Below are 24,071 nucleotides of genomic sequence, written 5' to 3' on the forward strand. Positions count from 1 at the left end.
ATAAAACGACCAGTCTTCGATTCAACGATTTCCGATGAAGGTACGATACACGTTAACACTTTGTTAAACATTTTATTAGTCATTTCATCTTGCATATATATATATTTATACTTATATCGTCATTTCTGAAAAAATAACTTCAGCACGTAAGAAACTAAACAAAAGATCTCAAACATAAGAAATATACACATATTCATGTCATTATAGTATATATCTCTTCATTTGTTTTACAAATGCCGTAGATAACTCTTTTGAAGAAAAAAAAAAAAAAAAGGAAAAAATAGAAAAATTGTAAATAAGTTACAAACAAATGTAAAAATACACCCAGTAATAGCATTTATAGAGAAATCCAAATCCCACCCACCTCAAATGAAATCGATAGGATCTGAATGTAGCAGGCGTTCACATTTCAGTGTTTGGGAGGGACATCACAGCAAGGTTAGGACCAACAGCCTGCTATAAACTTTTATTTCAATACAATCTTTAAACTACAGCACATTACAAAGCTATAGTTCAGACATAATTGGCTATTAAAGGATGAGTAAAGGACCTTTAGCATCCAGCATCTTTTTCTAGTGAGGCATTGGGAGTTTCCAAAGGCCCGGCGCGTAAAGTGCAGCACGGCTGGATGAGACAGAATGCCAAGGGGGAAGTGATGTCATAATGGATGCCATAACAGGCTTCTACCTTCAACAAGAAGATTCTAGAATGCTGGCTTCCATCCTAGCACTCTAAATAGACCATACAAATCACAGCCAGTGCAGTCACAATATGAGGTAACATTCAAAGTCCTTGCTTTAAGGAAAAAAGTGTGCAATTTTCACTGTAGAATCTCCTCCATACCACAGTTGACAACCTCTGGATTAAAGTAGAAAGAACAATGACTTAATTCAGCTGGAAAGCTAATCAGAGCCTCTCTGCATAAACACTTCCATCTTTCTTCTTTGTGCCATCCTTCTAGTCACATTCAGCAGTTTATCAAAATCTTCAGCACCTCCCAGTCACCTTCACGCACTGCTGATCAAGAACCCGTACGCATAAGAAACCAATCAGACTCACACACAACCCTACATAAATCTTTCTGCCTTGTGTCTTTCTCCCTCTGAACTTCATTTACAAGATTTGTGAGAATGAAAACATTGAACATCAATCATCATTCCAACTCTAGACTGCACCAAAACAACGTGAGAAATATCAGGTTCAAACAATGGTTGTTTCATTAGAATTTGGCTCCGTGTATTCAAACTGAAAAGCTGTCTCTAGGTAAAAAAATGTGCATTCAAAGCCCAAGCAAACTGCACGTGGCAGGCATGAGCTGCCTCTTAATCATCAGTGCAAAAGCATGAGACTTGCATCGGTTGGGAGAACGTGTCATAAAATTACCATAGATCCCTCAGTTATGACCACTGAGGTGTGACGGGACTGTTAATGTAGCTATAAACTCAGCCTTCCAGAGAACATTTATCCTTTCCAGAATCATATTTCTGAACATAAGCACCTTTCCCTTTTAAGCATCTAGCTTCCTAGAATCTTCTGAAAGTATATTAGCTTTTATCCAGAATTTGTTAAATCCTTAGCATTTAGAAAGTGTAGAGCTAAAGAGCATCAGATTATGGAGACAAACATTTGGGCAGTGGTCACCCCAAAGAAGAATCAATGAAAACATTACCTGTGCAAAAGGAGGCTGGTTACTCCAAGGTTAAAAATCACAACATCATGAAACAAAAAAATAAAACAAATGGAAAAAGAAACAAATCACAAGTAATACTCAATAAGTAGTTGTAATACTTTTGTCTCACTATGGTAGTAGTAACAATGATCTGTGGGGAAAAGATGTCCTAAAGGAAAGCGTTTCAGCATTGGGATCTTCAACTCTGAGACTCTTTAGTTAGCCAACACAACAGGCTGGAAAGCCTGACCAGAATACTGCAGATTGTATCCTCCAAGCCCTTCCACAAATGGAGGTTTATCCATAAAGGAAATCCCACTGGTGCCACCAATGATTCCCACAGCCTGGCCTGGTGGTGGGCTGGAGAATGGATCGAAGGAGGCATGTGTGGGCATAGCCTGGAATGGGGTCATAGGCATAACTTCTGCATCAAAGTAGAGGGGCCTCTGGGAAGTGGGAAACACAAACTCTTTGGCATTGGGGGACAGTTGGCTTGGGATAGGACCAACCAGGGAGTGCATGGATAGGGAAAGGGGTTTGTGCTTGACCAACCCTGGCGGAGAAATGGTGGTGGGAGAGTGTGTAATCATTCTTTGCTGTGGAGCGACAACTACACCAGAACCTGCACAAGTTCCAGAGTTGCCATTCTTCTTCATCTTCGTGGAGCCAAATTTGGTTGCGGCGAAGCTGGCAGTGGTGAAGGTTAAGACCTGAGATCCGGGGCGGGAGCTGGGCGGAGCTGCAGGGTGTGGGTACACGAGGCCTGCACTGAGTGGCGACGGGGTGGAAGTGTTGGAGGAATGAGCGCTGGGATTGGTGGGAGTGCTGGGGGTGGCATAACCAAACAGCCCCGGGCAAGATGAGGTAGAGAGAGGGGTCGGCGAGCTGGAGTGTGACGGTAGCAAGACGGGCGACGTATGGCCACCAATGGGCACAAACACCTGAGCATCTGGGTTAAAGCCCAGACTCTTAACTTCCTCAAACTCCATGTCTCCTTTAAGTACACTCACATCATCGGACCTATCCTCATCACCCCCTAAACCTAGCGAGTCCTGCATGAAGAGAACTTTCACTGCACCCTTCTCCCCAATCTGGTAGGACACTTCATAAGGGTCGATCCAAATGCTGAGCTCAGGGGGAACGTTAGCATGGACTTCTTCGGTGTTCAGACCACTCCTCTTGGCCGCTAGTTCCACCACTGGGTCCCTATGGCCCCCCAGGTTAAGGCAGCGGAAGGCAGAACCACGTAAAGGTGCCTCTGGATACCAATGTCCATCAAAACGGGACACAAGGATACGCTCCAACTCCTCGCCAAACAGATCTGCCCTCCGGCGCGGGAGCTTGTTGTACAAGTAGGACACGATAAAGTTCAATGCAACCTTGACCTCCAGATGCATGATTCTGTATGATTACGCCTTGAATTTCACCTATGACAGTCTCAACATCTCTTGCGAAGTTTAAGGTGAATGTTTTTTTTAATAGTCTTAGGCTTGAATTTCAATTTAAAATTCTCAGATTTTGGTTCTTTGATCAGAAACTCCTTAAAAATGATCGTCAGAGACCAGTTGATCTTTAAAACTCTTCACCCTAACAACAGCCTGAAGTTCGTCTGAACAGGCCAGCAACCAGAATCAGCCTTGACGTATGCAAAGGCTGGGCTTGCAGTGTGGAAATGGTTCTCCGAGAAGTAATTTCTTCAATGCCTCTGGAAAGACAAAACAAAACACATGTAAATGGAATATAAATACAGAACATGGTTCAAATGCACTGCAACTGTATGTTTTAGCAGATGCTGAGGCCAAGGTACCAATCCACGATTATCTTCATGAAATCCCTCATCTGTTCCACTTACTAAAGCACTTTGGATTACATGAGCTAAGAGAGGAAAATTTCAAACACTCTGCCCACTCAAGCTAGTGCAAGGAAACGTCAAAAGGAGGACAAATGAAAAGCTATGAAGTAATACCACAAGTGCAATGCATATTTTTCAAAACATCAAGTGGCACAAAACAGAATTGCAAAACAGGTTTCACAAACAATCCTATTGCTCATTTCATGAGTTCACATGTTCATGTACTCTTTGAATGAAGAGAAGGTAAACATATGTGGCTTGCTGTCCATAACAGAGGGCTCGAGCTAGAGACTCGACCCGAGGAACCACCTGGACTTCCTTGTCTGATTTAGTGGTAACTAGCCATGAAGGTAGAGCTGGGGTGCTGGAGGGATGCCGGAAGAACTGAGGTAAGCGGCTTATATATGCTTACTCCAGTATGATTGGTTGGATTATATGAACATGAACCTTTGTTAAGAACTCCCTTTATCGTCACCCCTCAGCTGCCACTGTTCTGGACAGCAAACATCACTATTTTGGAAAATGAGTACGCTTTAAGGTTCAATAGTAAAACGGTGCTGTTGATGACACTCAGATAGCACACGTACATCTCCGAGATGTCTAAGTTTTTCATCTAGAAAGCACTGTATTCTGATCAACATCATAAAAGAGCATATTTACATGAATAATAAACATCTAAGACGCCAGAGAGAAAAACGTCTTATAGAACTATTGCAGATGAGTAAATCTAATGTAAACACACATCAAACAGACGTCTGTGTGATCTGCGTGTGCTAGCAGGGCAGGCGCTATAAACTACACCTCCCAGCATGCACCACGCTACCATATTTGACGTCATCACAACGCGTGTGAATGTTGATGTGACGCCTCCGCGTCTTCAAAACACTGATATTTATCAATAACGCTGATAAATCCCGTTTATATTTCTCTGCCCTCAACATCATGTTTTTAAAACAAGCGATTTCGCAATAACTCTCAGCGCACAGTGATATACGAGGACTGTCTCTACTGATGAAAGCCTATAATAAAACAGAGAAATTAAGATATAAATAACACGCGCAAACATCACATAAGAATGGGACAAGAATTAAATTTAAAGCGCAGTTATTTAATAATAATAAACATTTAATTAAACATGCCGATCTGATGCATTAAACGAGTAATGTCTATTTCAAACATGCATGTCGTGCATTCAATGTCACTCAATGTCATAGGTTGATTTAATATAAACATCTCCACATATGCTATATGCGTTTCCTGTGATTAAATGACAAAAAAGAGCGGATTTATTCATGCAATAAAATATCTTAAACGCACTCGAGTATGTTTAGATGCATTTATGCGAGTGTATCATTAGTAAACTTGTTGCATGAATTATTATGACTAACATTGCAAGTATATTTGCATATACGCATAATTTTATGCCATATGGCGTTTTATTCATATATAAATAAGAGGTTAACTGTGTAAATGCTCTTGAAAACAAGACCACTATATTATTTTTCAACACTGTAAAAAACAGTGAGTGATGATGGTCATGCATGACAATAGAAACACAAATAAAGCTGCTGTTCTGATGCTGGACTGTTCGTGTGCTCGTGTGTGTGTGTTGCGGGGTTCCCCTGCCAATGTCACAAGCATTAAATAACTGTTTTCCAACGCATGTACACCAACGGTGTAACCAAACATGTTTAATTTAAATATGCAAAACCAAAGTATTTAAATAACTGCTGAACTGCTATTCCCTCATTGCAAAAACTAGTGTAGAACAGCATGTGACACTCACAGACCATAATACACCGACAGCAGCTAAATAATCAGCTTTTGCAAACCTCATCTCAGCACACCATTCAAGTCCATGACATCCCACATTCATCCTTAACATGCCAACACAACAAACGACTCTAATAATAATAATAATACAAAAATAATAACGTTACATCATTCTGACATCTAATTTTATACGTGCATGCTCTAAAATGGACGATAATACTCATGCAAAACAAAAACAAACACTACGCAGTATATGATGTCCAAAAACAGTCCAACTCTGCTCAGAACGGTTTATATTTAATTTATTTGAATGTTATAATTCAAATACTTACTTGCTTTTATCCTGCGCATATAATTCCCATCAATCACATAAGTATTGTAAATGTTGCATGGTTGCCAAGTTGAAGAAATCCTTCACAGAGAACCGGTGCGCTTGACTGAAACGCACTTTTATGTTTATATCTATATTATTTGATGTTTAATTGGTGGCGTGACGTGTCCTCGCTCCCGCACGCGCCAGTGGAAACTTCACTCGCGTATTTATACGGCAGCGCACGCTGGCTCCGCCCACTGCGCTGTGACGCGATTTCAGCTGGAACTACTTTATGCGCGCCTTCAGAATGGCCAATAAGTTTGATTAAATACTTATCCAATGCCATGTGAGGAATGCTAAAATGTTTCATATTAAAGCTCGTTTCACATACATAGGCATTGTGAATAATGAACCAATGTTCACTTTTAAAGTTGTACAAACGTATATACATATAATTTATTTTTTATAAGTGGGTTTTAGTACGTTACCCTTTTATTTCGGCTTTAACAACACAGCTGCGGTAGTTTTAAACTTTATATACTTTATTCAGTCTCTAATTAAATACGCGAATTAATATCCCCGTGTGTGTGTGTGTGTGTGTGTGTATGTGTGCTGCGGACGGCTAAAAATAAAAGATGTCATAGCAACAGAGTCGCTATTGGCTGCGATACGCAACACAATGCTGCCCATTGGACAACTGCAGCAGGGGGCGGAGTGACGAATGAGCCGCGTATAAAAGTGCATGCTGGGAAATTGAGTTTCTTTTTAAATCAAAACTAGATTTCCAGATTTGTGAGATTTTTTTAAAACGTTAATTTTAATATTAATTTTAAGTCAATATTTTGGACTTAATATGAGTTTTATTTAAATAAATATTATTTATTATTAATTATTTTAATGTTATTAATATTATTATTATTTTTACCATTTTCACTTTGAACATTTCTGGTCTTTATTTACATCTAGGTTAGTACATTAATGCAGTCTAAATTTATTATTGAGAGAGAGAGAGATATGTCAGACGTCATCATGATGTAACGTCAACACCGGTCAGCAGGTGTTTTATTACTTTTACAAGACAGAGTACAATTCAAATAATTATTTTAGTTAAAAAATGATTACATGCTCAGGACAGATTAAATTGTGTTTATTCTGTAGCAGCGTCCTCTATTGATGTGAAAGTGACTCACCAGACAACATGCAGTACTGCCAGACTTGAGTTTGCCCAATTAATAATAGTCATAAAACATGCAAATGTGGTTGGATATATTAAAACAAATATATTATAATATTTTAAAACATTTTATATTAAAGTTTAAATATATAAAATTTAAATACTGAAATATATTATAATATATTTTATATAAAATTGTTTAAATATAATTTATATTAAAATTCATTCAAAAGATAAATATGTTTGTATATTTAAAGGAAAGGTGTACCTAAAATACAAACTGGACCTGTATATTTATATTAATTTATATTATGTATTAAATATCATATGATCTTCTTTAATTAACTAGTCCAAGAGATAATTTAGGGGTCAAGTAGACACATTCATATATAGCAATAATAATTTATTTATAAGAGGACAAAATATTTCATCTGAACATTTGAAATACACACACACACACACACACACACACACACACACACACACACACACATATATATATATATATATATATATATATATATATATATATATATATATATATATATATATATAAAAAACTGAATAATGTTGTGATGGCGTGACGTCAGTGCCGTAAAGCGTCGTTCGCTGTCGTGATTCAGCAGCACACGTGTAGCTGTTGTCAGGCTGTAAACTCAAGTCATGTGTAGAATTTAGATGACTTTTGTAAACATGCTGTACATATTTATGTAAATATATAGACTGAAATACCGGGATAACATCTTTCTGCACACACACACGAGCTGCTGGAGATTCAGGAGATACAGGAGAAGGTAAAATGAGCAGAGACTGAAAAACTAACAGCATCAGACAACATACACAACACAGAATTACATATATAATCCATAAATCAATCATTAGTCAACCTGTATTGATCGCTCACAGTCTTTCACGATTCTAATGTTAAAATCAGCTAATCACGGGTCATTCAACCAGTTCTTCTCTGTTTTGAGTGTTCGGGTCCGGTTCGGGTCCACTCGGTTCTGTTCGTGTTGACGATGTTTGTGGTGGTGGAGATGGTGGACACGGTCCGGATTCCTCCATGGAGTTTCCAGCGGCCGCTGAATGACGCAATCGCAGAAGAACTCAACAAGAAACTCGCCAACAAGGTGAAAAAGAAAACAATAAAGACGGGATGTGTCATTTCACCCCTTTTAAAATCATCTGGGACCAATCATGACGTCACTCTTGTTATTATGTTGGCTTGACAAAGTTAATAATGCTATTCTACAATTTATTTATTTTTTAATACCTAAAGTGAGACCAAAATATCAGTTGTTCTGTAACTTCTAGAGAGCTTTCAATCTACTTCCACCAGACTTGGCACAGACTTTCAGACTGTTCTGACTAGCGTTGCTATGTCTTTATTAACCGATATAGGAATAACGGTTTTTGCACCGCAGATAATCATAATCCCATAGAGTTACATTGACGGAATGTTCGAACAGGCCAATGGAATGCTCGTTAATTCAAACTCCAACTGTCAAAAAACATTCATGTAAACAAACGTTGCATCCGAATATCCATATTTCTCTACTATACAGTACGCCAATGGAGAAGTATGTCAGAATCCACAGTATTCATAAAGCAGTTGTGAGAAATACACGGATGACCTACTGTTTCCGGCGAGATTCCGAAGTGCGGATCGATTGGACACTTGACGATCCAATAATCCCTCACAATGACACGTTAAAAACATTGGATTTAAAAGAACGGCATGAACCGCAAGTCGGACGGCTCTTTTCAACTCAGCATGTATACCAAGATAATTGTTCCTTGTGCTTAAATGGTGCATGTTTAACAAAACCAGAGCAGATAGCTTTCACTGTTGTTGTTCTTGTGTCATGTATTCAGGTCAATGCCCACGTACCTGGATTAAGTATTTCCGAAATATATTCATACCACTCGCATGCAAACCTAAAAGAACGAACTGTTTTGGCAGCAGATAAGTGCGTCCTTCATCATATACAGTACATACTGTGACAGTACGCGGTAGGGCTGTCAGTTGGGCAGAGAAAATAAATTCGAATTTTTACCTTAACTATTTTCAAAATTCAAATAATATTCAAATGTTAAAATCAGCTGATTTTTAAATTGACGGTGTTTCCTTTGTCCACAAGAGGGCGCATTAAATACATAAACCATTCAGCACCGTTATATTATTGCAAAGAACATTCCTATCCTGGCTGTTAAAAAGAGCATTTCATTTTCAACTAATGTGCATAAAATAAATAAATACGTTTTAGTCTGTCTATATTCTCAAATGTTAAGTAAAAAGTAAAATGAGTGGGATAAACGCTTCAATAGACAGTTCACATGGTGTTACACTTGCACTGATTCCTACTACTCCAGACTCAAGCTTCATAATAACAGCGAAATCCACATTGTTTTATTCAGTACAGTTGTATGTAGAGTAGCAATATTCCCAGATAGCAGTGGTATTCGGCTGAACTCGGTGGTGAAGCGGCTCAGACTATGAGCACAGGTCAGGGGCTGTTCAATCAGACGAAACGCAACAGACTGGAACCGAGCACGAGGATCTCCAAGTTGAACATCTTTCCTGACAAAGCATTTAAACAACTCATAATCTGAGAAACGCTTATAAGAGAGCAAGACGCAACAGCCACAGACCTCCACTAAATGTAAGGGGCTGTTCACACCGAACGCTTTTGCAACCATCCATTAGATTTTCTTTGTAAATGCACGCTAGACGAACGTCTTTGTTTCCCTTTGTTCGCTGTTTATTCAGCGTCTCGTGCAGGAGCGCTGTTTTTTAGATGATGTGTCTAATTAAAAAGAACTTTAAAAGCGTCTTGAGACACCTGCTTTCTGTTAAACTGTATTTGTTGCGCTGTGTCTCGCATTTTTTAGTGATCGATCTGAAGTCATCGCCAGTGCTTGGCACACATCCAAAATTCGAACGCACAGTTTCAGCATTTGAATGTGCATTTTGTTCTTAAATTCGACAAATATTCGAATTTCGAATTTTAATTTGACAGCCCTTTTACGCAGTTTCGGACTCAGCAAAAGACTTTCTAGCGAGTCAGTCCGCTGTCGGCCATCTTTGGAACGCCCCCGGGAGGCTATTTCCAGTCATGCCAGTGCAGCTCCTGTCTACTTGAATGGGGGTACACCGAAATCTCAAAAACAGCTTGCCAAGCTTACGTTTAAATGGCATATTTCAAATCAATAAAAGCTATAAAAACTGACGACATTGTATCATAACTTGTGCTGCTTCACCTCATATTACGCTGAAAAACACAATTTACCGTCTTATATAGCTGATGCGCTTGTGCGTTCTCAAGACGATTGGCAGGTGATGTCTGTATCTAAAAGGAGATTGGCTCTTTACCTGTAAAGCGGGACTTCCTTTCTACATCCGTTGACCATTGGGTGTCCAATTTCTCCCATTCATTTGAATAGAAGTGGCCTGTCTCTGCTAAATAGTCTCTGAAGTAAACAAACACACACAAGGCCTGGCATATAATGGCCTAGGTGTGTATAATTTGGGGTTGTGTGTGTGTTTTCAGGTTGTGTATAATGTGGGGCTGTGTATCTGTCTGTATGACATCACTAAACTGGATGATTCCTACATCTTTCCTGGAGATGGAGCATCTCATACTAAAGGTACTGGATTCAGTTCATACATCACTGTTCTTTATATAGGACATCTGTCAGTCAACAAAACCTCTCTCTCTCTCCTGCAGTTAATTTCAGATATGTGGTGTTTCACCCGTTCCTGGATGAGATTCTGGTGGGAAAGATTAAAGGCTGTAGCGCAGAGGGAGTTCATGGTAAGAGAGACCACACCATTGAAAGAACGGCAGTGTTGGCAAAGTTGTCAAAAGCAAATGTAGCAAAATAGCGTCCTCACGTGACAAACTAACAACTAAAGCTAAACATGATGTTAAACTTGAATGATCTGCTTCATTTAACTCTCAGCTTCCTACTGCCCATATATGGGGTGTAAATACCAAAACAGGAATTTTCCAATAACTGCAGCATGTAAACCTCTTTTTTCAGAATATACACTTAATTAGACAATAGTGTGCATGTAAAGTGTCATTGTAAGACTAATGTGTTTATTGCGTGATGTCGATTCAACAGTCAGCCTTGGATTCTTCGATGACATCATAATCCCACCAGAGTCGCTACAGCAACCGGCTAAATTGTATCCTGACGATTACAATTATGCACATTCCTATTAAAGTTAATAATAAATCCGTATTTAGTGTATAAATGTATTTTAATAGCTATTTGTGAATTTATGGTGACATAAATCCTCTGCGTTGCACATTAAATGAGGTGAGCGTGATTTGTTCCTTCACGGTTGCCGTAGCGATGAGGCGGAGCAGGTGTGGGTGTGGGAATACGAGACGGACGAAGGCGCCCACGACCTCTACATGGACGCAGGTGAAGAGATCCGCTTCCGGGTTGTGGACGAGGTGTTTATCGACACATCACCCACTGGTCCCAGTACAGAGAAAGACGCCTCGACCGCACCTGCAACAACCAGCACAGCGCCACCTGCTGGCACGGAGGACAGCGCGCAGCAGAAAGAGGCTCCATATACACTCATAGTAAGAGAATTCAGGGTTGTGATGGCAGTTGTCGCTTGTGTGGACAGTATTAGGACGTTTTAGCACAATGTGTGGACTTTTTAGACAGTCCCTTACCCGCATTTACAACGAATATCAAGGTTCAATTAACGATTTTGAACGATTTTGCCATGACACCATCTGGCCAGCGTAAAATACACCACTTTTCGTCTTTAAAAACGGTACGATCCCGTATTTTACGGGACGGGCGGCAACCCTATGGTGCACTGAACATGCCGAGAGCACTCGCGCTGATGCGAATAAGCACCTAAACTATCAAATCCATTTAAAAATTCCGCCAAAATGCCCGTCTTGGTGAGGTATTCATGTAAACATAGTGAGTTATGTCTAAAGTGAACATAAACATTGGGGGAAAAGCGGATTTGTAAGTGTTAATGTGAGCTATTAGACCTGCCGCTGTCTAGTGGGTCCTTAATATTAATCAAACAACAATAACAAGAAAACGAGAAAACCACTCACTGCTCTTGGCTGGATAACTTTAGTAGTATAAAACTATCTCAGCTTCTCAAAGTATTCTCTTTTGGCCGCTAGCCCGTACGGATGCATTTGACGCATGCACACTAAAGGCCAAAGTATACTTCGGATGGCCACATTGATGATTGCTCCGTACACAGTATGCGTGACGCAAATTTCATCATCAGCATAGTCCGCACGCAGCCCATATTTTCTGGGCACGTGGACAGTCCTAATCTATGCGCATCGTCTGTGCATGCGCCTGTCGTTGACTGTACTAAATCAGTATCACAAAGCAGTCGTAGTTTGTATGCATCGAACGCATTCGTATTCATTCACGGTCAAAAGAGTAGACGTTGAAAGGCAATGCAGTCGACCGGGCATGATCATTAGCATAGTCTGCACAGACTTTTTTAGTGAAGTCAACAGCAAACGCTTGCATCGATGATGTAAACAGACGAGCACTGTCCGCGTTTCGAGGAAATCAGGGCTGAAAAACTAAGCTTTGTGGTACTCTTTTTGTACAGTCAACACCAGGCGCGTGCGTTGATGACGCGCAAAGACGCAGACTGTCCGGGCGCAGCCTAGTTTTTCTAGTCTTTTCTAGTCATCAACGCACGCGCCTGCGCATACTGTGCTGATGACAAAATCTTGTGTCATGCACACTGTGTGCAAGACGTAACGTAACGTTTTTTCAACATCAGGATTTTAGGTTACAGTAGACAATTGAAGTCAGAAGTTTACATACACTTTAGCCAAATACATTTAAATTCAGTTTTTCACAATTCCTGACATTAAATCGTAGAAAACATTCCCTGTCTTAGGTCAGTTAGGATCACTACTTTATTTTAAGAATGTGAAATGTCAGAATAATAGTAGAGAGAATTATTTATTTCAGCTTTTATTTCTTTCATCACATTCCCAGTGGGTCAGAAGTTTACATACACTTTGTTAGTATTTGGTAGCATTGCCTTTAAATTGTTTAACTTGGGTCAGATGTTTTGGGTATCCTTCCACAAGCTTCTCACAATAAGTTGCTGGAATTTTGGCCCATTCCTCCAGACAGAACTGGTATAACTGAGTCAGGTTTGTAGGCCTCCTTGCTCACACACGCTTTTTCAGTTCTGCCCACAAATTTTCTATCAGATTGAGGTCAGGGCTTTGTGATGGCCACTCCAATACCTTGACTTTGTTGTCCTTAAGCCATTTTGCCACAACTTTAGAGGTATGCTTGGAGTCATTGTCCATTTGGAAGACCCGTTTGCGACCGAGCTTTAACTTCCTGGCTGATGTCTTGAGATTTTGCTTCAATATATCCACATAATTTTCCTTCCTCATGATGCGATTTATTCTGTGAAGTGCACCAGTCCCTCCTGCAGCAAAGCACCCCCACAACATGATGCTGCCACCCCCATGCTTCACAGTTGGGATGGTGTTCTTCGGCTTGCAAGCCTCACCCTTTTTCCTCCAAACATAATGATGGTCTTTATAGCCAAACGGTTCATTTTTGTTTTATAAGACCAGAGGACATTTCTCCAAAAAGTAAGATCTTTGTCCCCATGTGCACTTGCAAACTGTAGTCTGGCTTTTTTATGGTGGTTTTGGAGCAGTGGCTTCTTCCTTGCTGAGCAGTCTTTCAGGTTATGTCGATATAGGACTCGTTTTACTGTGGATATAGATACTCGTCTACCTGTTTCCTCCAGCATCTTCACAATGACCTTTGCTGTTGTTCTGGGATTGATTTGCACTTTTTGCACCAAACTACGTTCATCTCTAGGAAACGGAATGCGTCTCCTTCCTGAGCGGTATGATGGCTGCGTGGTCCCATGGTGTTTATACTTGCGTACTATTGTTTGTACAGATGAACGTGGTACCTTCAGGTATTTGGAAATTGCTCCTAATGATGAACCAGATTCGTGGAGGTCCACAATTTAGTTTCTGAGGTCTTGGCTGATTTCTTTTGATTTTCCCATGATGTCAAGCAAAGAGGCACTGAGTTTGAAGGTAGGCCTTAAAATACATCCACAGGTACACCTCCAATTCGGTACACCTTCTATCAGAAGCTAACTGGCTAATTGTCTAAAGGCTTGACATCATTTTCTGGAATTTTCCAAGCTTCTTAACGGCACAGTTAACTTAATGTATGTAAACTTCTGACCCACTGGAATTGTGATATAGTCAATTAAAAGTGAAACAATCTGTCTGTAAACAATTGTTGGAACAATTACTCGTGTCATGCACAAAGTAGATGTCCTAAACGACTTGCCAAAACTACAGTTTGCTAATATGAAATCTGTGGAGTGGTTAAAAAAGGAGTTTTAATGACTTCAGCCTAAGTGTATGTAAACTTCTGACTTCAAATGAATGTAAATGGGTAAATATAGAGTCATTAATTCATTTTAAATGGTCCTGCTGTTGGGAACTTATCGTGCCAGAACACATGCAGTGATATTAACAATGACTGTGTGATTTTTGCATGAATCTCTTCTCTTCTACAGGGATCCGTGAGTGAACCTGGTTTGGGTCTTCTCTCCTGGTGGAACAGTTAACGAGACTCACAGCATCTCTTCTGTGTTATGGACTGGTTTTGCTGATGGGATGTTCACACAGACCCTGAGGAACACATTCAGATCTGCAGCTTCATGAATCATCAGACTGGCAGCTCAGTGGACCAATCAGTGAGCAGATGCTGCTGTCCTAATAGTTATTTATAATGAGATTAATGGGTTGCAATTTTGCCTGTGAGCGTTTGAGAGTAATTACAGGTTTAGTGAACCGATATGTTCATATTTACAAGATTACATACGAACAAATCAAGTAAAACAGGTGATGTTTAGTTGCATAATATATCTGACTCACTATGAATGATGGATTTCTTTTGGGATGTCAAATGTATATTTTTTTCTTGTTTTTTGCATCTTAATAAAATGTATTTAAAAGTGCTTATGCTCATGAGGATTATGTAACTCATATGGGCATCTCTCACCAAACTACCATATTAATGTTTATAGATGGCAGAAATAATCCGATATATGTTATAATATGATATTAATTTAATTGCAAATTCATAAATGTGCACTTTTTGTAGTTTTTATCTGGTGTTGGGTGCAGATGGGAACACCATGGTGAAATAGTATCCTAAAATACCTCAAGAATACCATTTGAGAAAACATGGTAATACCATGGTGCCTTTTTTATGGCACAGAAAGTACTGAAGATATGTTTGCATTTATTTTAAATGTTATTTTATTAATGTTGTCATCAGCTGACTGGTGTTTATATAATCGCATAGTGATGGAAAGACTCGGTTGTTCGGTGCGTCATCACCGGGATTCAGTGGTACATCAACAAACGCGTCGGTTCTCCCGGTAAGCGCGTGCGAACGGGACATACATCTGTGAAGTCCACACACCAGCTGTAAGTTCATGCATTTAATGTTATTTTAATGCATTTTTGCGTTTCGCCGTTATTTATTCCCTGTTTGGGTTCCTAGAGGTGAAAGTTGGTGTTTGTTCATTGATTTTAGCGGACATCACCCATCCCATATTTGTGTTTCTGTCCGGTGCGGGCGTGATGCACCGGAGCTCGTTTATTTTGACACACGACATCTCTCCTCCACCGAGAACATTCTGGAACGGGACGTGGAAACTAAACAAAAAGCGTTATTAAATCGGTCATCAAATCGCTGTTTGTTTGCATTAACATCGTTGGATTGTGTCACTATAAACACAATGTCCTTATGATTGAATGATGCTGATGCGCATTTATGCATGTGATTTTGTTAGCAGCATGCTGAAAGTAGCATCGGTCCTCACTAAATATGTGCTTTGTTTTATTTTCCATATTTGTGGCGATATCTTACATGTCAAAGTACACGGTGACAGTCGCGCGGTGTTGCATATTAATGATGCAAGCAAGTGCTGTGACGTCACATTGCCAGATTGCGCGTCACGCGGTCATAAAAAATGAATATGAGTAAATAATAAATAAGCATGACAGTAAATGCGAGTGAATGGTATGCTTGCATACTGCTTACTATATGCATTATACTACACTGTACTGTCAGTTAGGACAGTGTGGAAAATACTAATAAAAACAAAGATAAAGAGAGATCTGTAAATTATGTTCACCTTGTGCTATATTGAGAGCACTACAACAACACACTACTTGATGTTTTACCTTGTGAGTTTAATGGGGGCCTCCGGGACATTTTGTCTGTGTTAATGCCAACAGCATACATTTTGCCAGAGGTGTGTATTTTTGAGGGAATTCTGATATTTCAAGCTCAGTTCCTGTAATACATCTATAATACACTGTGTACACAAAATAGTTACACTCAGGACCTTCAGGACAAAAATGTCCCCATTGAAACCCATTAAAACTGCAATATTTGATCCCAGTGCCATTAAAGCATAAAATCATGAATTCTATGATATTATGCTTTCATTCTGGAGCCCTGGCTTCAAAATTTACATTTTTAACATTTTCCACCAGATGGCGCCATTTTTCTCATGTTTAGCTTATGGGGCAAATACAAGCTTTTCCCCTATTTTCTGTTTGCTGTATTATAGAGCACTGCAGGACAACTGAATACATGATGCAGATAAAATTGTGTGTGTGTGTTGGTATGGATATCTGAGTGTGTTTTGTATGTGTGTATTGAGAAATGTGTGTGAGTGTGTGTAAAAAAAAAACAACAGTGGCATTATGTAAACAAACTGGCATTTAAAGGGTTAAAATCCTGAAAATGAATGAATATTTGGTAGTTATGATCAGGACTGATGTTAGTTGAAAAATTTACTCATTGAAAGTGGAAAATAATATTAATATATAATATTATTATGGCAGTTTTTTGAGTAACTTTTTTAAATTGATGTACAAGGGTTGAATATACACTCATTTCAAATCAGACGCTCCAGAAAGTTCCACTGTGTAACAATTTCTTCTAATAACACTTATTAAGCATTTGAGATGCAAGTTTCAGTTTAGCTAGCAGAATTTTCCCCATTCATCCATAATGCAGGTCTTCAGCTGCGCAATTGTATGGGGCTTTAATTGCTGTATTTTGCGTTTTATAATGCGCCACACATTCTAGGCCAGTCTAGCACCAGGGGCGCCTTCAGGATTTAATCTGAGGGTACGCACAGAAATTTGCCAATAAACCTTATATCTAGGGGGGTCTGGGGGCATGCTCCCCTGGGAGATTTTTTGTGTGTGTGTGTGTGTGTGTGTGTGTGCAAAAAAACAACACCAAAACGTTCAGATCTGGTGACTTTGAGATAAGCATTTATTTATTTTCTCGAGTATGAGTAGCGTTCACGTAACTTGGCTAAAGCATTTCTTCCAGTAACTGTTAAGACAGATGCATTTTCACGCTAAAAAGCAAAACACACCACAACAGATAGAGCATAACGCAGGTGTCTCGATGTGTTTTTATCGGTTGAAGTTCTTTTTAACTTGACACAGCGTCTAAAAATGCAGCGCTCCCATGAGAGATGCTAAAAACACAGTGAAACGTGACGCAGTTGTCAAAAGACATCTATCTAGCGAATGTTTATATGGAAAACGATTGAAAAAGCGTGAGTGGGCTCAATAACACGTTCAGTTTGAACAGCCCCTCGTTTACATGACAGCACTAGCTGAATATCCCGATACAGTTTTACTGTGTGAGAATCCGCTCCAAATGATTCAGTGAGAGAGCTCTGAATGAATTGTACTGAATCACAAATCGATTCAGATCGTTTTGCAAGCCCATTTGGCCAATTCACTGAAAAGAGCCGACACAAATTATTCATTTATCAAATTGTGCATTGCTAGTTCTTCTAGAAAGCCAACAGAAATACGGGACACATTTCATGACTGATGAAATATTCTTAGAGTAAATATTTCTCAGGTCAGTCGGAGCACTCATGGTACACACAGTGCGTACGACTGTACAGCTGCAGGCGGCACCGTCTAGCACTCACACTCTCTGCTTACGCAGCCATGCACTTGTAATCCGGCAGTATGTGGTTTGACGTCCTGATGAAAAATACAGGAAAGTACCTGGAAAAGATGGCTGTTCTGGATGACAGCATAAGGTGCCCTCATACATGTGTGAGTTACCCATGCCAGGGGCACTGACACACCCCTAGCCCATACAGACACTGGCTTTTGGACCTGGCGCTGATAACAGCTTGGATGTTCCTTTTCCTCTTTGGCCCGGATAACACAACGTCTGTGTTTTTCAAAAACTATTTGAAATGTGGACTCATCGGACCAAAAAACACAGTTCCACTGTTCTACTTCCCATCTAAGATGAGACCGAGTCCAGAGAAGTCGGCAGTGCTTCTGGACAGTGTTGATGTATGGCTTCTCCTTTACATAGTTAAGTCTTAACTTGCATCTGTGGATGCAGCGGCGAATAGTGTTGACTAACACTTACTAAAGTAATCTCAAGCCCATGTTCATGGTATCCATTACAGATGCATGACTGTTTTTAAGACAGTGATGTCTGAGGGATCGGAGATCACGCCAGCAGGACAATGTCGAACCACATACTGCCAGTAAGCAGAGAGTGTGGGTGCTAGATTGGCAGTCTGACTTGTCTCCAATTGAGAATGTGTGGTGCATTATTAAGCGCATTATATGGGAACGACGACCCCGTACAATTGCACAGCTGAAGACCTGCATAATGGGTGAATGGGGGAACATTCAGATTGCTAAACTTAAACTTGTGTCTTCAGTGTTCAAACGCTTAATAATAAGTGTTATTAGAAGAAATGGTGATGTTGCACAATGGAAAACACTATGTGTTGCAATCATCTGATTTGAAATGGGTGTATTTTATTTATTTTATTTTTTTTATGGAACAACTACATTTTTTACAAGGTAAAACATCAAATAATGTGTTGTTGTAGTGCTTTCAATATAGCACAGGGTGAACAGAATTTACAAATCTCTCTTTTTTGTTTTTGTTTTTATTAGCATTTTCCATACTGGCCCAATTGTTTTGGGAATTGGGGTTGTAGAATGTGAAACGGCACATGTTGACTGTGTTCAGAATATCACTACCTTATTACTCTTACAACTTCTTTATTTTTATTTATTTATGTGTGCAGAGTATAGTTTGTATACTGTACTTTCTAAATGTATGCATGGAATACCTGGAGGATCTACTACATCTGATCGACCGTCAAAAATGATGACTTTTTACACAAAATGCGAAATAAGATGACACAATAGACATACTTAATAAGTGCAGAAACAGTATGAGTCAAGTATCACAAGTGATGTTCATTTCAGTGTGATCTTACAAACGGTTCCTCGTGTTCTTCAGGGCCACATTGTCTCAGTCTGCTCCCCTTTAGTCACAATGGATGGTTTTATGCATGAGGAAATTGGCGCGCACCCCTTACGCTCCAGGCACAAAATGTCTTGCATTTAAACACAAACACACACACGGAGCCTTTGTGCAAAACAGACTGAATGCCAAAGCAAAAGCTGTTTTACTGCACGTCTCTCACAACACAAGCTGTACTACTGCATATACAAAACAGAGCAAAGTACACGGACAGCAAACACACCAACAACAAATACACCGTTTAACATTTAGATAGTCGAGTCTGCAGAGGGGAAATAACACAATTATTTGCCGTCACTTGTTTCCATATGCTTCTTTTGCAGGTTGTCTTCTGAAAGCGTCTGTGAGTGTTAAACTGGAGTTCAGAAAGTAAACAAACAAAATCTCCACATCAGTCCAGTGCTGAAGACACACATGGCGGAACCGGAGCTGTCGTCCCCAGTGGGCTCGTCCCAGCGCTCAGCGCCGCTCTCGTTGTCTTTCCCGTTCCTGCGAGAGGGCAGCGGCGTGTGGGAGAGAGGAAATCTGCAGCCGGGAGAATTACCCAGTCCTCTACCCACCAAACGCACACGCACATACTCCACGTAAGACAAACACGCAGGACGCTAACCCTAAATCTAACTCTGAACCCCAAAGTATACTTCGGTTTTGACGCGAACGCTACAGTTAGACTGTGCGCGCATACACAAGTGGTTGGTGCATTCGTGCTACGACTGCTATGAGATGCTGGACTTAGACACATAAAGATGTCTTTATATTCCTTCAGACTTGAGTTATACAAATGTAGGTGTGTGCTCTCTTGACGTGCACATCCACTGCTGTTTCCACATTTGTCTCCGGTTGTTTACCGGTGATTACATCTTCTAGTGAATCTTCGTGACAGCAACGGCTCAACGGCGAGTGTTGCCTCCTTGTGGACTCACTTATTAGTGCAAATAATTCCAGGTGCATGCGCAGAATGTGCGTTCAGAGTACGCACGGATAGAAAATCAGTGCTCGAGCACTCTGTTGATGACGAAATTTGCACCACGTGTCCTGTATATGCCTAGAGTTCGCATCTGACCGAAGTATACTTTGGGCTTATCGCCTCTAGAGAAAGTTCTGGTGAAAGCATCGGCTGACCTATGAAGGTCTTTCTGCAGGACTGTACGTGCTAACGCAGGTCCCGTCTTTAAGGGTGTGTGTAAGAACTTCTCCAGATCACAGGGTCATGGTTACATCAGACCGGCTCATGGAGGAGAGGACATCTTTGTGCACATCTCAGAGTGAGTCACCATTCACACAACATATTCCGGGTTCAATTCAAGTGAAACTCAATCAATAACATTTGTGGCCTAATGTTGATTACCACAAAAATTAACTTAGACTCGTTTCTGTCTGTGGTGTGTCAGTGTTGAAGGCGAATATGTTCCGATGGAGGGAGACGAGGTGACGTACAAGGTGTGTCCTGTCCCACCCAAGAACCTAAAGGTGCAGGCCGTGGAGGTCACCATCACCCACCTGAAACCAGGAACCAAACACGAGACCTGGTCTGGACAGATCATCAGCTCGTAGGACCGGAGCAGAGGGGATTGTGGGGACATAATAAAAGGACGACTGTACAAGCAAAGCATCCTGAGAGGGTTTTTGAATGTTCAAGGGAAGATGGTGAACACAGAGAATGTGATACATGACTTTATAAGAGGAGATCAGAGTAGACACACGGTGTGTGAATGTTTAGGCCCAGAAACAGGCTCTACGCAAGTGCGCAGCATAAACGCTTCTAGCTGCACAAGCTAAGTTCTACACATCGTCATGTTCTGAAACATCTCAGATCGCAGTTTAAAACACAACGCAAGTATGTGCTACCTTGCAGGAATTAGCATGAAGTGCTAGCAAGTTAAACTGAGATGCTAATAGCTAGCTAACTGAACAATACCACATTAAGTTTAATGTCACAGACGTTTGTATGTAACTCTAACGGCCCCTTGAGTACTGACATTTGTTACCGCCACAGTAACGCAAGAGCACACATTAAGCACGTACAACGGGATGGCGTGCTTGCTACGTGTTAACCAAGCATTCGCGACTGTGTTTGCGTGCTTGCATAGAGTATGTTTCTGGCCTTAGAGTTCAGTTTGTTTTCTGTAGGTGAGGACAAAAAGAGAAAGCGTTTATGAAGGATGGTCGCACATCCTCAAGCTTGTGAACTGTGAAAGAGTTTAATGCATCGATCCGGAGGCACACACTGTACGATCAATTCACGTCGCTGTTTTCAGCTCTATTTATTTGTATTTTTATTTATGCATTCATTTTGGGTTATTGTATGTTAAATTAATGATAGTAGGGTAAACCTCGAGAAATCAGTCAAGAAAATGTCCGGCTCATATTTCACAGTAACAACAAAGAAAATTAAGCCTATTTTTAGTACCATAAAATTTTTTCACAATGCTAAACATTTTAATTTAGGACACATAAGCTGGGGCCCTGAAGTCACGAGTTCAAATCCAGGGCGTGCTGAGTGACTCCAGCCAGGTCTCCTAAGCAACCAAATTGTCCCGGTTGCTAGGGAGGGTAGAGTCACATGGGGTAACCTCCTCGTGGTCGTGATTAGTGGTTTTCGCTCTCAATGGGGCGTGTGGTAAGTTGTGCGTGGATCACGGAGAATAGCATGTGTCTCCACATGCTGCGAGTCTCCGCGGTGTCATGCACAACGAGTCACGTGACAGGATGCGCGGATTGACGGTCTCAGAAGCGGAGGCAACTGAGACTTGAGGTAACCGTGCCACCTCGAGGACCTAGTAAGAATTGGGCTTGCCAAATTGGGGATATCATAAAAAAAAAAAAAAAAGTTTGAAATATGACAAAGACCTGGACATGCTCTCGACAGGTTTCGTAAGATTCGCCCAGTAAGCTGTAATATAAGTTATTTATGCTGGAATTGAAGCATCACAGACTAAAATTGCACTTGAAATCCCAAAATGATTTACTGCCAAACTGACTTAAACTCTCCCAGAACTCCAGGGAGTTTTTCTGGGTAAAAGCAGCATTTTATAATCCAGCTAATGAACAACAGTTGGCGAGTAGAACCATTTTATTACACGGTAGAAGCTAATATGCTAAAGCTAAAGTCGCGTTATTTCTGTTGTGTGTTTGTGATGACATGATGCGGTATTTGACTGGTCATGTGATGTGTTTAATGTTCCGAGTCGGTTGCATGTTTGTCCGGTAATTTGATTATCAGATTTCTATGCATCTGTTATGCACATCTGTACGTTCGTTTGAGTTTTATCGTGTGCCATTTTTGCTATTTCAGTGAATAATTATAATAATTAACTGAAGTTTATTAAATGTGAATTTTATTTTTGTGTGTGCTCTTTTTAGCGCTCAGATCACTGTGGTCAATGTAATTTTCATGTAAAATGTGACAGACTAATAAAAATTATTCATTCACACATCTGTCTGTTACTGCAAAACAGGGGCGCTATTGTCCACAAAGTGTTTCTAAAGTTCTAACATTGCAATTTAACTTCTACGGCATATAAAATTGTAAGTGTACATTTATTAATTTAGTACGTTTTAATCCAAAGGTACTAAAAGTACTGGAATAGTACAATGCAAGGCCTGAAATGTAAATGCAAATTGAATATTTGACTATGCGTTAAATTAAAGGTGAACATGTGTATTAAATCATGAGCACTCACATGAGATGAGGACTCTAGTCATATCAGTAACCTTATAAAAGCTGTTTTATTCTTCATGGGGCAGGGGCTCCCTCGTGGGGGCGGCCATTTTAGAGTCACATGACCCACGGAATACTACTCGCTTATTCTCAGTAACCGTCCTGTTATTGGACACTTTCACTCTTGGATTAATCATGGCTGATTGTGAATAGTGAATTTCTACAATGGCGTCTGTAACTGAAAACTATTGATTTTGAATGATGCTGCATCCACACCACTAGGTGTCACTGTAAGTCCAAGATGACATAAGCAAAACGTTACTGAGTGCACTTTTAATTCTTCCGGTTTATTTTAAGCTGATTTTCGTAATGTGGTATAAAGTCAAAAACAAACACAGACTTTTTTTTTACAGTTTACTAAAAAACATTAATAACAAACACATCATGAATCACAAAGCATGTGAACAATCTCACTCATACTGCAAACTTACATTTGTTTTCATATTTTTTTCCCCAGAGTCAGGAGTGTAAAAACGTTTCATTATTTACTAAAGTGTAACTGAAAAATATCCTTTCAGTGATAAAGGAGCCATGACAAATGAGTTGTGTTTGCTTGCGGGAACTGATATCACAAATTCCTCATCAAAATTCAAACCTTTCCAGCAAAACAAACTGTGAAAGGAATAAGAGTCGATTCACTCCTGCGTTGGTTCATTTAGTGTCATTATCACAATGATATGAATCTGAGTTAAAGTGCATTTATGCCATCAGACATGGAATACTGATACATTAACATTCTTTTTAGAATTACACCAAACTGATTAGAAACACTTTGATCCAGAAGTCAGGGTTCATTCCCGAATGCCCTGCGAATCTTCCAGATCCAGTAGAGTGTCTCGTTGATTCAGAGGAATCTTTCTGGAATGACTGACAGGTGAATATCACATCTAAACAAACACTCTTACACAAAAAAAAAAAATCTATTTTCTTGGCAAATCAGTTTTTGATTTTCCCTAGTTTTTGTCGTAACCAGCAGTGATCGCTCAAATCGCCAGTTCTCACTAAAAACGAATTCATTCCCGTCACTTTTTGGCTGCAAAACGCTGTCAGTGTGAACGGCGCTTTACATTACGCATTAAAAGTATTTACTTCACCGATGATCGTAAAGTATATACTTTAAGATATACTCAGACG

The 24,071-nt window shown here is 40.0% G+C and overlaps 3 protein-coding genes across 6 annotated transcripts; 2 read left to right on the forward strand and 1 right to left on the reverse strand.

Moving 5' to 3' along the window:
- Positions 1 to 256: 256 nt before the first annotated feature.
- LOC127449871 (protein Tob2) lies at positions 257 to 6,345 on the reverse strand. Of its 2 annotated transcripts, none has more exons than XM_051713483.1 (2): positions 5,627 to 6,345; positions 257 to 3,374 (listed from the first exon to the last, which is right to left on the reverse strand). In XM_051713483.1, exon 2 carries the CDS (start codon positions 3,064 to 3,066, stop codon positions 1,885 to 1,887), a length of 1,182 nt encoding a protein of 393 aa, XP_051569443.1. In that variant the 5' UTR covers positions 3,067 to 3,374; positions 5,627 to 6,345; the 3' UTR covers positions 257 to 1,884. The 2 variants fall into 2 exon arrangements, with proteins under 2 accessions (XP_051569443.1, XP_051569444.1); XM_051713484.1 differs by having other exon boundaries at positions 5,623 to 6,345.
- On the forward strand, positions 3,745 to 14,520 carry polr3h (polymerase (RNA) III (DNA directed) polypeptide H). 2 transcript variants are annotated; one of them, XM_051713522.1, is made up of 7 exons: positions 3,745 to 3,910; positions 7,756 to 7,911; positions 10,333 to 10,429; positions 10,510 to 10,596; positions 10,910 to 10,973; positions 11,142 to 11,382; positions 14,373 to 14,520. In XM_051713522.1, the coding sequence occupies exons 1-7, from the start codon at positions 3,866 to 3,868 to the stop codon at positions 14,421 to 14,423; spliced, it is 741 nt and encodes a 246-aa protein (XP_051569482.1). In that variant the 5' UTR covers positions 3,745 to 3,865; the 3' UTR covers positions 14,424 to 14,520. The 2 variants fall into 2 exon arrangements, with proteins under 2 accessions (XP_051569482.1, XP_051569483.1); XM_051713523.1 differs by lacking the exon at positions 3,745 to 3,910 and adding an exon at positions 7,392 to 7,575.
- csdc2b (cold shock domain containing C2, RNA binding b) lies at positions 14,418 to 22,650 on the forward strand. 2 transcript variants are annotated; one of them, XM_051713546.1, is made up of 4 exons: positions 14,418 to 14,552; positions 19,540 to 19,800; positions 20,359 to 20,481; positions 20,608 to 22,650. In XM_051713546.1, the coding sequence occupies exons 2-4, from the start codon at positions 19,631 to 19,633 to the stop codon at positions 20,768 to 20,770; spliced, it is 456 nt and encodes a 151-aa protein (XP_051569506.1). In that variant the 5' UTR covers positions 14,418 to 14,552; positions 19,540 to 19,630; the 3' UTR covers positions 20,771 to 22,650. The 2 variants fall into 2 exon arrangements, with proteins under 2 accessions (XP_051569506.1, XP_051569505.1); XM_051713545.1 differs by lacking the exon at positions 14,418 to 14,552 and adding an exon at positions 15,169 to 15,291.
- The last annotated feature ends 1,421 nt before the right edge of the window (positions 22,651 to 24,071 follow it).

This window comes from Myxocyprinus asiaticus, chromosome 13 (genome assembly GCF_019703515.2).
Source record: "Myxocyprinus asiaticus isolate MX2 ecotype Aquarium Trade chromosome 13, UBuf_Myxa_2, whole genome shotgun sequence".
Lineage (NCBI taxonomy): Eukaryota > Metazoa > Chordata > Actinopteri > Cypriniformes > Catostomidae > Myxocyprinus > Myxocyprinus asiaticus.

Coding starts and splice junctions, on each gene's coding strand:
- LOC127449871 (XM_051713483.1), bottom strand. CDS start 3,066: ATGCATCTGGAGGTCAAGGTTGCATTGAACTTTATCGTGTCCTACTTG.
- polr3h (XM_051713522.1), top strand. CDS start 3,866: ATGAAGGTAGAGCTGGGGTGCTGGAGGGATGCCGGAAGAACTGAG. Junction 7,912..10,332: donor ACAAGAAACTCGCCAACAAG/GTGAAAAAGAAA, acceptor GTGTGTTTTCAG/GTTGTGTATAATGTGGGGCT. Junction 10,430..10,509: donor TGGAGCATCTCATACTAAAG/GTACTGGATTCA, acceptor TCTCTCCTGCAG/TTAATTTCAGATATGTGGTG.
- csdc2b (XM_051713546.1), top strand. CDS start 19,631: ATGGCGGAACCGGAGCTGTCGTCCCCAGTGGGCTCGTCCCAGCGCTCA. Junction 19,801..20,358: donor CGCACACGCACATACTCCAC/GTAAGACAAACA, acceptor GTCTTTCTGCAG/GACTGTACGTGCTAACGCAG. Junction 20,482..20,607: donor ATCTTTGTGCACATCTCAGA/GTGAGTCACCAT, acceptor GTGGTGTGTCAG/TGTTGAAGGCGAATATGTTC.